General features: G+C 58.7%; 1 protein-coding gene across 1 annotated transcript in view; it reads left to right on the forward strand.

The window, feature by feature from the left end:
• Positions 1-14,207, forward strand: part of LOC132830166 (calpain-1 catalytic subunit-like) — a 109,765-nt gene that overhangs the window by 83,768 nt on the left and 11,790 nt on the right. Inside the window, exons 17-21 of the mRNA XM_060847707.1 lie at positions 952-1,016; positions 3,623-3,691; positions 4,178-4,256; positions 4,380-4,493; positions 9,043-9,098. Of these exons, the coding sequence (XP_060703690.1) occupies positions 952-1,016; positions 3,623-3,691; positions 4,178-4,256; positions 4,380-4,493; positions 9,043-9,098 (383 nt within the window). The remainder of the gene's footprint in view (positions 1-951; positions 1,017-3,622; positions 3,692-4,177; positions 4,257-4,379; positions 4,494-9,042; positions 9,099-14,207) is intronic.

Consider the following 14,207-nt stretch of genomic DNA (forward strand, 5'->3'; position numbering starts at 1 on the left):
TATGGGTGTGTGTGTGGGGGGTGTGGGTGTGTTTGTGGGGGAGGTGTGTGGGGGGGTGGAGTGTGTGTGTGTGTGGGGGGGAAGTGTGGGTGTGTGTGTGGGGGGTGAGGGTGTGTGTGTGTGTGGGGGTATGTGTGTGAGTGGGTGTGGGGGTATGTGTGAGTAGACGTGGGTGTATGTGTGTGAGAATGGGTGTGGGGGTCTGTGTGTGTGTGGAGGTATGTGTGTGTGGGTATGTGTGTGTGGGTGTCTGTGGGGTGTGTGGGTATGTGTGTGAGGGTGTCTGTGGGGTGTGTGTGTGTGGGTGTTTGTGTAGGGGGGTGTCTGTGGGGTGTGTAGGGGTGTGTGTGTGTGTGCGGGTGTGTGGGTATGTGTGTGTGGCTATGTGTGTGGGTGGTTGTGTGGGTATGTGTGTGGGTGGTTGTGTGGGTATGTGTGTGTGTGGGTGTGTGTGTGGGGGTATGTGTGTGTGGGTGTGTGTGGGGGTATGTGTGTCTGTGGTGTGTGTGTGGGTGGGTGTGTGTGTTTGGGGGTGTGTGTGGGGGTATGTGTGTCTGTGGTGTGTGTGGGGGTGTGTGTGTGGGGGTGTGTGTGTGTGTGTGTTTGGGGGTGTGTGTGTGTGTAGGGGGGGTGTGTGTGTGTGGGGGGGGGTGTGGGGGTGTGTGTGTGTGTGTGGGGGTGTGTGTGTGTGTGTGGGGGTGTGTGTGGGTGTGTGGGTGTGTGTGGAGGGGGTGTGTGGGTGTGTGTGGGGGGGGGTGTGTGGGGGTGTGTGTGTGTTGGTGTGTGTGGGGGGGGCTGTGGGTGTGTGTGTGTGTGTGTGTGTGTGTGTGTGTGTGGGGGGGTGTGTGTGGGTGTGTGGGGGTGTGTGTGGGGGTGTGTGTGGGTGTGTGTGGGGGTATGTGATCCCGATTATAAGCTGTCTTCTCTCTCCCCCCTTGTGTTTTATCTCAGACCGTGATTTGAAAACAGATGGGTTCAGTCTGGATTCTTGCCGGGGAATGGTTAACCTCCTGGATGTATCCTTCATGTGGACAGGAGCTGGTGGCCATTGCTCCCTGACCCTGAGAGACAACGACCCCCTGTGTCACATCAGGGCATTGTCCAGCTCTCAGCCTGATGTCCCATGTCTCCCCTCTCTCTCTCTCTCTCTCTCTGTGCCTCAGTCCAGTATAAGTCTGTACAGCAGCAATCATCCTCCTTTGATTGGAGGTGGGTAAGTGATTGGTAATTATTAACTGTGGCTTCAGGTTAAACATGGAGAAGGAAACCTCCTGCTGATTACCATGTACCATCCTCCCAGAGGAAGCACGGAGGGTGACAAGAACACAGGGTGTACTCTGGGTGGGGGGAGCGGGGGGGTTTCACTGTCCCACCACCGAGAGTGACCCAGCAGCAGCATTACTGATCGAGCTGGTCAGGTCCTAAAGGACAGAGCTGCCAGGCTGAGTCCGCGGCAGGTGGGGAGGGAGGGAACCAACAAGGGGGTAAAACATACCTGACCCCATCCTCACCAATCTGCCAGCTACAGGTGTATCTGTCCGTGACAGTATCAGTCAGAGTGACCACTGCACAGTCTGTGTGGAGATAGAGTCCCACCCTCACATTGAGAATCCCCTCCATCGTGTTGTGTGGCACTATCACCGTGCTCAATGGGACAGACTTCAAACTGATCGAGTAACTCAAGGCTGGGCCTCCAGGAGGCACTGTGGGCCACCACAGTGCAAGTCACACAAGCTTTGTAGGAGAAAGTGAGGACTGCAGATGCTGGAGATCAGAGCTGAAAATGTGTTGCTGGAAAAGCGCAGCAGGTCAGGCAGCATCCGAAGCCCTTCCTGAAGAAGGGCTCATGCCCGAAACGTCGATTCTCCTGTTCCTTGGATGCTGCCTGACTTGCTGCGCTTTTCCAGCAACACATTTTCAACACAAGCTTTGTCTCCTAGTGTAGGTGCTCAGGAACATTTCCATGTTTTAGACTTTGACCTTCAGTCTGATGTGAAATTACAGCATGTTTTAAAATATTGCCTCTTAAAACCCCGACATTTCTCCAAATGTCCAGGGCCTTTAGAAAATGAGACTTCATCACTGGCCCCACAGAAACAGTGGTCATTATCTCCCAGTGTAAACAGCTCACCATCTTCCCTGGAATGCCATGCGGGCTCTCTTTAATCTCTAACACCCTCATAACCTCAGGAAAGGGCAGAGAGAGAGAGAGAGTGTGATACGGAGAGAGAGAGAGGCGGTGGAGCTGAGTGAGTATTAGGGAGACAGGGAGAGGGGATGGAAACGAAATGAGCAGTGAGGCCAGGCTGGAGGGAAATGCCCGGTCTGATTTTCGGGGAGACTGAGCTGGGGGTAGCAGAATGATCATGTGCAAGAACCAGTTGCCCCAGTGAGGGGTATGTTGGCCTTTACTGGGAGGGAATTGAAGTACAGTATGTAACAAGGCCATACCCTGGAACACTGTGCGCAGCTCTGGTCTCTGGGCTTGCTGTTCCAGTGAGGGGTCACTGGCTTGGGAAACTACAGGGCCCAGGTTTAAGGTGGGAGGGGAAAGCTTTAAAAAGGATCTGAGGGAGGAACTTTTTCACACAGAGGCTGGTGTGTGTATGGAACATGCTGCCAGGGGAGGTGGTGGGGGCTGGGACTGGTACAGCATCGATAAGGCTTCAGGATGGGGTTATGAGCAGGAAGGGTTTAGAGGGACATGGGCCAAGTGCTGGCAGGTGGGACTCGGTCAGACTGGGAGATCTGGCCTGTCCTATCACGAGAGTGAGGACATTGAGGTGATATTCTGTGGAGGTTTGAACAATGAGAGATGATGTGAAAGGGTTTCACTCTGTCCCAGCTGGTGCTCAGGGATCTACAACACCGGCCGGGGGAGGGGGGTTAAAGCTGACGGGGGGGGGGGGGGGTTGGGGAGCTGGGGGGTGTGGGGGGTGGGGGAGCGGGGGGGTGTGGGGGTTGGGGAGCTGGGGGGTGTGGGGGGTGGGGAGGTGGGGTGTGTGGGGGTGTGGGGGTGGGGGGGTTGGGAAGCTGGGGGGTGTCGGGGGTCGGGGGGAGCTGTTTCAGGATTAGGGGCTGATTGTTTTGGAGAATTATCTGGAAGAGACATTAGAGATAGGGGCAACCGGAGGCCATTCAGCCCTTCAAGCCTGCTCTACCATTCAGTATGATCCCAGCTGATCATCCAACTTCGTTCCCTGTTCCCACTTTCTCCCCCCTGAACCTTTCATCCCAATGGCCTGAAGAACTATATCCAACTCCTTCTGGAAAACATCCATGTTTTGGCCTGAAGTGCTTTCTGTCTGGGAATCCCACCCTCCTCCCCACCCTCCTCCCCACCCTCCTCCCCATCTCAGTCTGAAATGGCCTCCCGTGTATCCTCACACAGCGATTCCTCTGGTTCCTCCCTCAGACGATGGGGAATCGACAGGAGTCTGGGTCCCAGAGGGATGAGGATGCTCCATCATGGAAGGTATTGAAGGCTGAGACAGAGACAGAGAGAATTCAAGTGGAAGGGGAGTGGTTGGGAAAGTGAGGGTTGTATCCTGAGACCAGCCTCGATGGGCTGAATGGTCTGATCTTTGTTTGTAGCATTTTCTCTTTAACCAACTTTTGACAGAAAGATGGCAGCGGGCGTCTTGGTGTGGTGGAGTTTCAGATCATGTGGAATAAAATTCGCAAATGGCTGGTAAGAGATGGGATCTAGTGGATCACATATCAGATCTGTTTGATCCTAGCCCTCTCCTGCTCTTTCTCTCTCCCTGTCTGTGTCATTCTGTCTCTCTCTCTCTCCCTCTATATATATGTCACCATTTCTCTTTCTCCCTCATTTTTCACTATCTTTCACTCAATTTCTCTGTCTCACCATTCCCCTCCCCATCTCTCAGCCCTCTCCCTATCTCTCCCCCCACTCACCCCCCTCTCTCACCCCCATCATCCCCTTTCTCCCTCCCTCTCTCTCTCTCAGCCATCCATTTCTCTCTAATTTACGCCTCTCTCTCTCTGCTCACTCCTCTATCTCCCTCCCTCTCTGCCCTCTCTCCCCATCTCTCTCTCTCTCTCTGCCCATCTCCCTGTGTGTCTCTCCCAGCTCTCCCCTCTGTCACTCTGCCCACCACCCCACCGTTCCCCTCTCGCTGCCCCTTCTCTCACACTCTCCTGTTCTGGTCTGCAGGGTATTTTCCGACAATATGATCTGGACAAGTCAGGAACGATGAGTTCCTATGAGATGCGTCTTGCCTTGGAATCAGCAGGTATGTTATCCTCAGCATTCCTGCCCTGAGACTCTCTGAGAGTGACCTGTAACTAGATCCTTTCTCTCTGTCACTCTCTGAGAGTGACCTGTAACTAGATCCTTTCTCTCTGTCACTCGGCAGGTTTTAAAATCAATAACCGAATCCACCAAGTGATCGTTGGACGATACTCGGAGAATGATGTGCTGGACTTCGATAACTTCATCTCCTGCCTCGTCAAACTGGAGGCCATGTTCCGTAAGTCTCAGTCTGGCCTTAATGGCCTCCCCTCACCCCCCTCACCCACTCCCCTCACTCCCCTCCCCTCACCCCATCCCCTCACCCACTCTCACTTCCCTCTCACCCCCCAACCCCTCCCCTCTCACTCCCCACACCCCACTCCCCTCCCCTCACCCCCCTCCCCTTACCCCCCCTCCTCTCGCCCTTCACCCCCTCCCCTTACCCTCTACCCCTTACCCCCTCCCCTCACCACCTTACCCCTCCCTTTACCCCTCACCCCCCACCCCTCACTCACTCCCCTTCCCCTCTACCCCTCCCCTTACCCCTCTACCCCGCCACCTCCCCTACCCACTCCCCTTACCCCTCTCCTTACCCCTTGCTCCCTCCCGTTACCCTCACCCCCTCCACATACCCCCTTCCTCTTACTCCTCACCCTCCCTCACCCCCTCCACCCCCTCCCCTCACCCCCACCCCTTGTCCCTCTCCTTGCACTCCTCTCCCCTTACCCCCTCCCTCACCTCCCACCCCTCCCCTCACCCCCACCTCTCGCCCCTTTCCTTGCCCCCTCTCCTCACCCCCTCCCCTTGCCCCCCTCTCCTCACCCCCTCCCTTTACATCTCCCCTTGCCCCTCCCTATCTCCTGTCCTGCCTGAGGTTAGGGTATAAACAGGGGATAAGCCACTGGCAGGGTCATGGCCGATCATCGAGTTCACCACCTTAATCCCACCCATCTGTATCCCATGATCCCTTTAGCTACAAGAGCTATATTTACCTCCTCCTCAGAAACACATAGTGTTTTGGCCTCAACACATTGTGTGCTGGTGAATTCCACAGGCTCCCCACTCTCTGGGTGAAAACATTTCTCCACATCGCAGCTCTAAAAGCTTTAACCCTTTCCCTTAAACTGTGACCACCCCACCCCCCTACCCCATTATCAGGAAGACCCCTCCTGTGTTCACCCTGTCTAGTCCTGTTAGAGTTTCATCAGTTTCTATAAGATCCCCCTCAGTCTTTTAAACTCCAGTGAATATAATCCTAACTGATCCAGTGTGTCCTCATCCATCAGCCCTGCCCTCCCAGGAATCAGTCTGGTAACCCTTCGCTGCCCTCCCTCCATCACCACAACATCCTTCCTCAGATAAGGAGACCAAACCTGTCCACAATACTCCAGGGGTGGTCTCCCCAAGGCCCTGTATAATTGCAGCAAGACCTCCCTGCTCCTGGACTCGAACCCTCTCACTATGAAGGCCCACATCCCATTTCCCTTCCTCACCGCCTGCTGTACCTGCACGCTGACTTTCAGAGACTGGGGTACAAGGACACCCAGGTGCCATTGCCCCTGTCCCTTTCCCAATCTGTCCCCATTCAGATCATCATCTGCCTTCCTGACCCCTCCCCAACCCCTCACATTGATCCCCATTATCCTGCATCTGCCATGTATTTCCCCACTCCCTCAGCCTGTCCAAATCCCACTGAGACATCTCTGCCTGTCCCTCACAGCCCACCCTCCCAGCCAGCTTTGTGCTGTCTGCAAACCTGGACAGATTACATTTAGTTCCCCCACCTCCATCATTCATCTATATTGTGAATAGCAGGGTCCAAGCACCGATCCCCGCGGTACCCCACTGATCCCTGTGGTACCCCACTGATCCCTGTGGTACCCCACTGATCCCTGCGGTACCCCACTGATCCCTGCGGTGCCCCACTGATACCTGCGGTACCCCACTGATCCCTGTGGTACCCCACTGATCCCTGTGGTACCCCACTGATCCCTGCGGTGCCCCACCGATCCCTGTGGTACCCCACTGATCCCTGTGGTGCCCCACCGATCCCCGCGGTACCCCACTAATCCCTGCGGTAACCCAGTGATCCCTGCGGTACCCGACTGATCCCCGCGGTACCCCACTGATCCCTGCGGTACCCCACTGATCCCTGCGGTACCCCACTGATCCCTGTGGTACCCCACTGATCCCTGCGGTAACCCACTGATCCCCGCGGTATCCCACTAATCCCTGCGGTAACCCACTGATCCCTGCGGTATCCCACTGATCCCTGCGGTATCCCACTGATCCCCGCGGTATCCCACTGATCCCCGCGGTAACCCACTGATTCCCGCGGTATCCCACTGATCCCTGCGGTAACCCACCGATCCCTGCGGTAACCCACCGATCCCTGCGGTAACCCACTGATCCCCGCGGTATCGCACTGATCCCCGCGGTATTCCACGAGTCACTTCCTGCTGCTTGGGTAAAACTCCCGTTTATTCCTGGTGTTTGTTTCGGTCTCTGAGCCAATCGCTGTCCATTTGAACCCACTGCCCCCTGATCCCATGGACGTTACTATTACCAAGTAAACCGCACCCACTGGCTCTGCCTCATCAACTCTCTGTTAGTTACATCCAGAAAGGATTCCTACAGATTCCTCAAGAACGACGTCCCTTTTGTAAATCCAGCTAACTCTGTCCGATCCTGCTGCTGGATTTCCCAATGCTCAGTGACTGAATCTTTTATAATGGACTCGAATATTCCTCATCCCCCCTCCCCGATATCAGACTCACTGGGCTGGAATCCCGCCCCCCTCCCCCCCCGATATCAGACTCACTGGGCTGGAATCCCGCCCCCCTCCCCCGATATCAGACTCACTGGGCTGGAATCCCCCCCCCCGATATCAGACTCACTGGGCTGGAATTCCCCCCCCCCCCCCCCGATATCAGACTCACTGGGCTGGAATCCCCCCCCCCCCCGATATCAGACTCACTGGGCTGGAATCCCCCCCCCCCCCGATATCAGACTCACTGGGCTGGAATTCCCCCCCCCCCCCCGATATCAGACTCACTGGGCTGGAATCCCCCCTCCCCCCGATATCAGACTCACTGGGCTGGAATTCCCCCCCCCCCCCCCTCCCCGATATCAGACTCACTGGGCTGGAATCTCCCCCTCCCCCCGATATCAGACTCACTGGGCTGGAATCCCACCCCCCCCCCGATATCAGACTCACTGGGCTGGAATTCCCCCCCCCCCCCCCTCCCCGATATCAGACTCACTGGGCTGGAATCCCCCCCCCCCCCCCCGATATCAGACTCACTGGGCTGGAATTCCCCCCCCCCCCCCTCCCCGATATCAGACTCACTGGGCTGGAATCCCCCCCCCCCCCCCCGATATCAGACTCACTGGGCTGGAATTCCCCCCCCCCCCCTCCCCGATATCAGACTCACTGGGCTGGAATCCCCCCCCCCCGATATCAGACTCACTGGGCTGGAATCCCCCCCCCCTTCCCCCGATATCAGACTCACTGGGCTGGAATCCCCCCCCCCCTGATATCAGACTCACTGGGCTGGAATCCCCCCCCCCCCGATATCAGACTCACTGGGCTGGAATCCCCCCCCCCGATATCAGACTCACTGGGCTGGAATCCCCCCCCCCCCCCGATATCAGACTCACTGGGCTGGAATCCCCCCCCCCGATATCAGACTCACTGGGCTGGAATCCCCCCCCCCCCCCTCCCCGATATCAGACTCACTGGGCTGGAATCCCCCCCCCCCCCCCCGATATCAGACTCACTGGGCTGGAATCCCCCCCCCCCGATATCAGACTCACTGGGCTGGAATCCCCCCCCCCCCCCCCGATATCGGACTCACTGGGCTGGAATCTCCCCCTCCCCCCGATATCGGACTCACTGGGCTGGAATCTCCCCCTCCCCCCGATATCAGACTCACTGGGCTGGAATCTCCCCCTCCCCCCGATATCAGACTCACTGGGCTGGAATCTCCCCCTCCCCCCGATATCAGACTCACTGGGCTGGAATCTCCCCCTCCCCCCGATATCAGACTCACTGGGCTGGAATCTCCCCCTCCCCCCGATATCAGACTCACTGGGCTGGAATCTCCCCCTCCCCCCGATATCAGACTCACTGGGCTGGAATCTCCCCCTCCCCCCGATATCAGACTCACTGGGCTGGAATCTCCCCCTCCCCCCGATATCAGACTCACTGGGCTGGAATCCCCCCCCCCGATATCAGACTCACTGGGTTGGAATCCCCCCCCCCCCCCTCCCCGATATCAGACTCACTGGGCTGGAATCCCCCCCCCCCCCCCGATATCAGACTCACTGGGCTGGAATCCCCCCCCCCCGATATCAGACTCACTGGGCTGGAATCCCCCCCCCCCCCGATATCGGACTCACTGGGCTGGAATCTCCCCCTCCCCCCGATATCAGACTCACTGGGCTGGAATCTCCCCCCCCCCCCCCCCCCGATATCGGACTCACTGGGCTGGAATCTCACCCCCCCCCTCCTGTTGTAAACATTGGGATTACGTTCGCTCCTCTCCGATCTGGAGGGAAATTCCTGATTTCCAATTTCACCCATCATTGACCAATCTCTCTCCGTCTCTCTCTCTCTCTCTCTCTCTCTCTTTCTCTCTGTCTCTCTCTCTGTCTCTCTCTCTCTGTCCGTCTCTCTCTCTCTCTCTCTCTTGGTCTCTGTCTCTGTCTCTGTCTCTCTTTCTCTCTGTCTCTGTCTCTCTCTCCCTCTCTCTGTCTCTCTCTCTCTCTCACTGTCTCTGATTCAGGGTCATTCAAAGCGCTGGAGTTGGAGGATGGGACAGTGGATTTGAATCTTGCTGAGGTGAGTGGTTCGCAGCAATCAATATCTCCCAAACGGGTTCCTCCGACTGGGAAAGGGTCCCGACGGGAACGGTGATCCGGAACAGCTCCCAGACAGACGTGGGTATTGGGGACAGGTCCCAGACAGACCTGGGTATTGGGGACAGGTCCCAGACAGACCTGGGTACTGGGGTCAGGTCCCAGACAGGCCTGGGTATTGGGGACAGGTCCCAGACAGACCTGGGTATTGGGGACAGCTCCCAGACAGCCCTGGGTACTGGGGACAGGTCCCAGACAGACCTGGATATTGGGGACAGGTCCCAGACAGACCTGGGTACTGGGGTCAGGTCCCAGACAGACCTGGGTACTGGGGACAGGTCCCAGACAGACCTGGGTATTGGGGACAGGTCCCAGACAGACCTGGGTATTGGGGACAGGTCCCAGACAGGCCTGGGTATTGGGGTCAGGTCCCAGACAGACCTGGGCATTGGGGACAGGTCCCAGACAGACCTGGGCATTGGGGACAGGTCCCAGACAGACCTGGGCATTGGGGACAGGTCCCAGACAGACCTGGATATTGGGGACAGGTCCCAGACAGGCCTGGGTATTGGGGACAGGTCCCAGACAGACCTGGGTACTGGGGACAGGTCCCAGACAGACCTGGATATTGGGGACAGGTCCCAGACAGACCTGGGTATTGGGGACAGCTCCCAGACAGCCCTGGGTACTGGGGACAGGTCCCAGACAGACCTGGATATTGGGGACAGGTCCCAGACAGACCTGGGTACTGGGGTCAGGTCCCAGACAGACCTGGGTACTGGGGACAGGTCCCAGACAGACCTGGGTATTGGGGACAGGTCCCAGACAGACCTGGGTATTGGGGACAGGTCCCAGACAGGCCTGGGTATTGGGGTCAGGTCCCAGACAGACCTGGGCATTGGGGACAGGTCCCAGACAGACCTGGGCATTGGGGACAGGTCCCAGACAGACCTGGATATTGGGGACAGGTCCCAGACAGGCCTGGGTATTGGGGACAGGTCCCAGACAGACCTGGGTACTGGGGACAGGTCCCAGACAGACCTGGATATTGGGGACAGGTCCCAGACAGACCTGGGTACTGGGGTCAGGTCCCAGACAGACCTGGATATTGGGGACAGCTCCCAGACAGACCTGGGTATTGGGGACAGGTCCCAGACAGACCTGGGTACTGGGGACAGGTCCCAGACATTCCTGGGTATTGGGGACAGGTCCCAGACAGGCCTGGGTATTGGGGACAGGTCCCAGACAGGCCTGGGTATTGGGGACAGGTCCCAGACAGACCTGGGCATTGGGGACAGGTCCCAGACAGGCCTGGGCATTGGGGACAGGTCCCAGACAGACCTGGGTACTGGGGTCAGGTCCCAGACAGACCTGGGTATTGGGGACAGCTCCCAGACAGACCTGGATATTGGGGACAGGTCCCAGACAGACCTGGGTACTGGGGACAAGGTCCCAGACAGGCCTGGGTATTGGGGACAGGTCCCAGACAGACCTGGGTATTGGGGACAGGTCCCAGACAGGCCTAGGCATTGGGGACAGGTCCCAGACAGACCTCGGTACTGGAGACAGGTCCCAGACAGACCTGGGTACTGGGGTCAGGTCCCAGACAGGCCTGGGTATTGGGGACAGGTCCCAGACAGACCTGGGCATTGGGGACAGGTCCCAGACAGACCTGGGCATTGGGGACAGGTCCCAGACAGACCTGGATATTGGGGACAGCTCCCAGACAGCTCTGGGTACTGGGGACAGCTCCCAGACAGACCTGGGCATTGGGGACAGGTCCCAGACAGACCTGGGTATTGGGGACAGCTCCCAGACAGACCTGGGTATTGGGGTCAGGTCCCAGACAGACCTGGGCATTGGGGACAGGTCCCAGACAGACCTGGGCATTGGGGACAGGTCCCAGACAGACCTGGGTATTGGGGACAGGTCCCAGACAGACCTGGGTATTGGGGACAGGTCCCAGACAGACCTGGGTATTGGGGACAGGTCCCAGACAGGCCTGGGTATTGGGGACAGGTCCCAGACAGACCTGGATATTGGGGACAGGTCCCAGACAGACCTGGGTACTGGGGTCAGGTCCCAGACAGACCTGGATATTGGGGACAGCTCCCAGACAGACCTGGGTATTGGGGACAGGTCCCAGACAGACCTGGGTACTGGGGACAGGTCCCAGACATTCCTGGGTATTGGGGACAGGTCCCAGACAGGCCTGGGCATTGGGGACAGGTCCCAGACAGGCCTGGGTATTGGGGACAGGTCCCAGACAGGCCTGGGTATTGGGGACAGGTCCCAGACAGACCTGGGCATTGGGGACAGGTCCCAGACAGGCCTGGGCATTGGGGACAGGTCCCACACAGACCTGGGTACTGGGGTCAGGTCCCAGACAGACCTGGGTATTGGGGACAGCTCCCAGACAGACCTGGATATTGGGGGCAGGTCCCAGACAGACCTGGGTACTGGGGACAGGTCCCAGACAGGCCTGGGTATTGGGGACAGGTCCCAGACAGGCCTGGGTATTGGGGACAGGTCCCAGACAGGCCTAGGCATTGGGGACAGGTCCCAGACAGACCTCGGTACTGGAGACAGGTCCCAGACAGACCTGGGTACTGGGGTCAGGTCCCAGACAGACCTGGGTATTGGGGACAGGTCCCAGACAGACCTGGGTACTGGGGTCAGGTCCCAGACAGACCTGGGTTCTGGGGTCAGGTCCCAGACAGACCTGGGTATTGGGGACAGCTCCCAGACAGCCCTGGGTACTGGGGACAGCTCCCAGACAGCCCTGGGTACTGGGGACAGGTCCCAGACAGACCTGGGCATTGGGGACAGGTCCCAGACAGACCTGGGCATTGGGGACAGCTCCCAGACAGACCTGGGTATTGGGGTCAGGTCCCAGACAGACCTGGGCATTGGGGACAGGTCCCAGACAGACCTGGGTATTGGGGACAGGTCCCAGACAGACCTGGATATTGGGGACAGGTCCCAGACAGACCTGGGTACTGGGGTCAGGTCCCAGACAGACCTGGATATTGGGGACAGCTCCCAGACAGACCTGGGTATTGGGGACAGGTCCCAGACAGACCTGGGTACTGGGGACAGGTCCCAGACATTCCTGGGTATTGGGGACAGGTCCCAGACTGGCCTGGGTATTGGGGACAGGTCCCAGACAGGCCTGGGTATTGGGGACAGGTCCCAGACAGACCTGGGCATTGGGGACAGGTCCCAGACAGGCCTGGGCATTGGGGACAGGTCCCAGACAGACCTGGGTACTGGGGTCAGGTCCCAGACAGACCTGGGTATTGGGGACAGCTCCCAGACAGACCTGGATATTGGGGACAGGTCCCAGACAGACCTGGGTACTGGGGACAAGGTCCCAGACAGGCCTGGGTATTGGGGACAGGTCCCAGACAGACCTGGGTATTGGGGACAGGTCCCAGACAGGCCTAGGCATTGGGGACAGGTCCCAGACAGACCTCGGTACTGGAGACAGGTCCCAGACAGACCTGGGTACTGGGGTCAGGTCCCAGACAGGCCTGGGTATTGGGGACAGGTCCCAGACAGACCTGGGCATTGGGGACAGGTCCCAGACAGACCTGGGCATTGGGGACAGGTCCCAGACAGACCTGGATATTGGGGACAGCTCCCAGACAGCTCTGGGTACTGGGGACAGCTCCCAGACAGACCTGGGCATTGGGGACAGGTCCCAGACAGACCTGGGCATTGGGGACAGCTCCCAGACAGACCTGGGTATTGGGGTCAGGTCCCAGACAGACCTGGGCATTGGGGACAGGTCCCAGACAGACCTGGGCATTGGGGACAGGTCCCAGACAGACCTGGGTATTGGGGACAGGTCCCAGACAGACCTGGGTATTGGGGACAGGTCCCAGACAGACCTGGGTATTGGGGACAGGTCCCAGACAGGCCTGGGTATTGGGGACAGGTCCCAGACAGACCTGGATATTGGGGACAGGTCCCAGACAGACCTGGGTACTGGGGTCAGGTCCCAGACAGACCTGGATATTGGGGACAGCTCCCAGACAGACCTGGGTATTGGGGACAGGTCCCAGACAGACCTGGGTACTGGGGACAGGTCCCAGACATTCCTGGGTATTGGGGACAGGTCCCAGACAGGCCTGGGCATTGGGGACAGGTCCCAGACAGGCCTGGGTATTGGGGACAGGTCCCAGACAGGCCTGGGTATTGGGGACAGGTCCCAGACAGACCTGGGCATTGGGGACAGGTCCCAGACAGGCCTGGGCATTGGGGACAGGTCCCACACAGACCTGGGTACTGGGGTCAGGTCCCAGACAGACCTGGGTATTGGGGACAGCTCCCAGACAGACCTGGATATTGGGGGCAGGTCCCAGACAGACCTGGGTACTGGGGACAGGTCCCAGACAGGCCTGGGTATTGGGGACAGGTCCCAGACAGGCCTGGGTATTGGGGACAGGTCCCAGACAGGCCTAGGCATTGGGGACAGGTCCCAGACAGACCTCGGTACTGGAGACAGGTCCCAGACAGACCTGGGTACTGGGGTCAGGTCCCAGACAGACCTGGGTATTGGGGACAGGTCCCAGACAGACCTGGGTACTGGGGTCAGGTCCCAGACAGACCTGGGTTCTGGGGTCAGGTCCCAGACAGACCTGGGTATTGGGGACAGCTCCCAGACAGCCCTGGGTACTGGGGACAGCTCCCAGACAGCCCTGGGTACTGGGGACAGGTCCCAGACAGACCTGGGCATTGGGGACAGGTCCCAGACAGACCTGGGCATTGGGGACAGCTCCCAGACAGCCCTGGGTATTGGGGTCAGGTCCCAGACAGACCTGGGCATTGGGGACAGGTCCCAGACAGACCTGGGCATTGGGGACAGCTCCCAGACAGACCTGGGTATTGGGGACAGGTCCCAGACAGACCTGGGTATTGGGGACAGGTCCCAGACAGACCTGGGTATTGGGGACAGGTCCCAGACAGACCTGGGCATTGGGGACAGGTCCCAGACAGACCTGGATATTGGGGACAGGTCCCAGACAGGCCTGGGTATTGGGGTCAGGTCCCAGACAGACCTGGGCATTGGGGACAGGTCCCAGACAGA

Source organism: Hemiscyllium ocellatum, chromosome 3, assembly GCF_020745735.1.
Source record: "Hemiscyllium ocellatum isolate sHemOce1 chromosome 3, sHemOce1.pat.X.cur, whole genome shotgun sequence".
Taxonomy (NCBI): Eukaryota; Metazoa; Chordata; class Chondrichthyes; order Orectolobiformes; family Hemiscylliidae; genus Hemiscyllium; species Hemiscyllium ocellatum.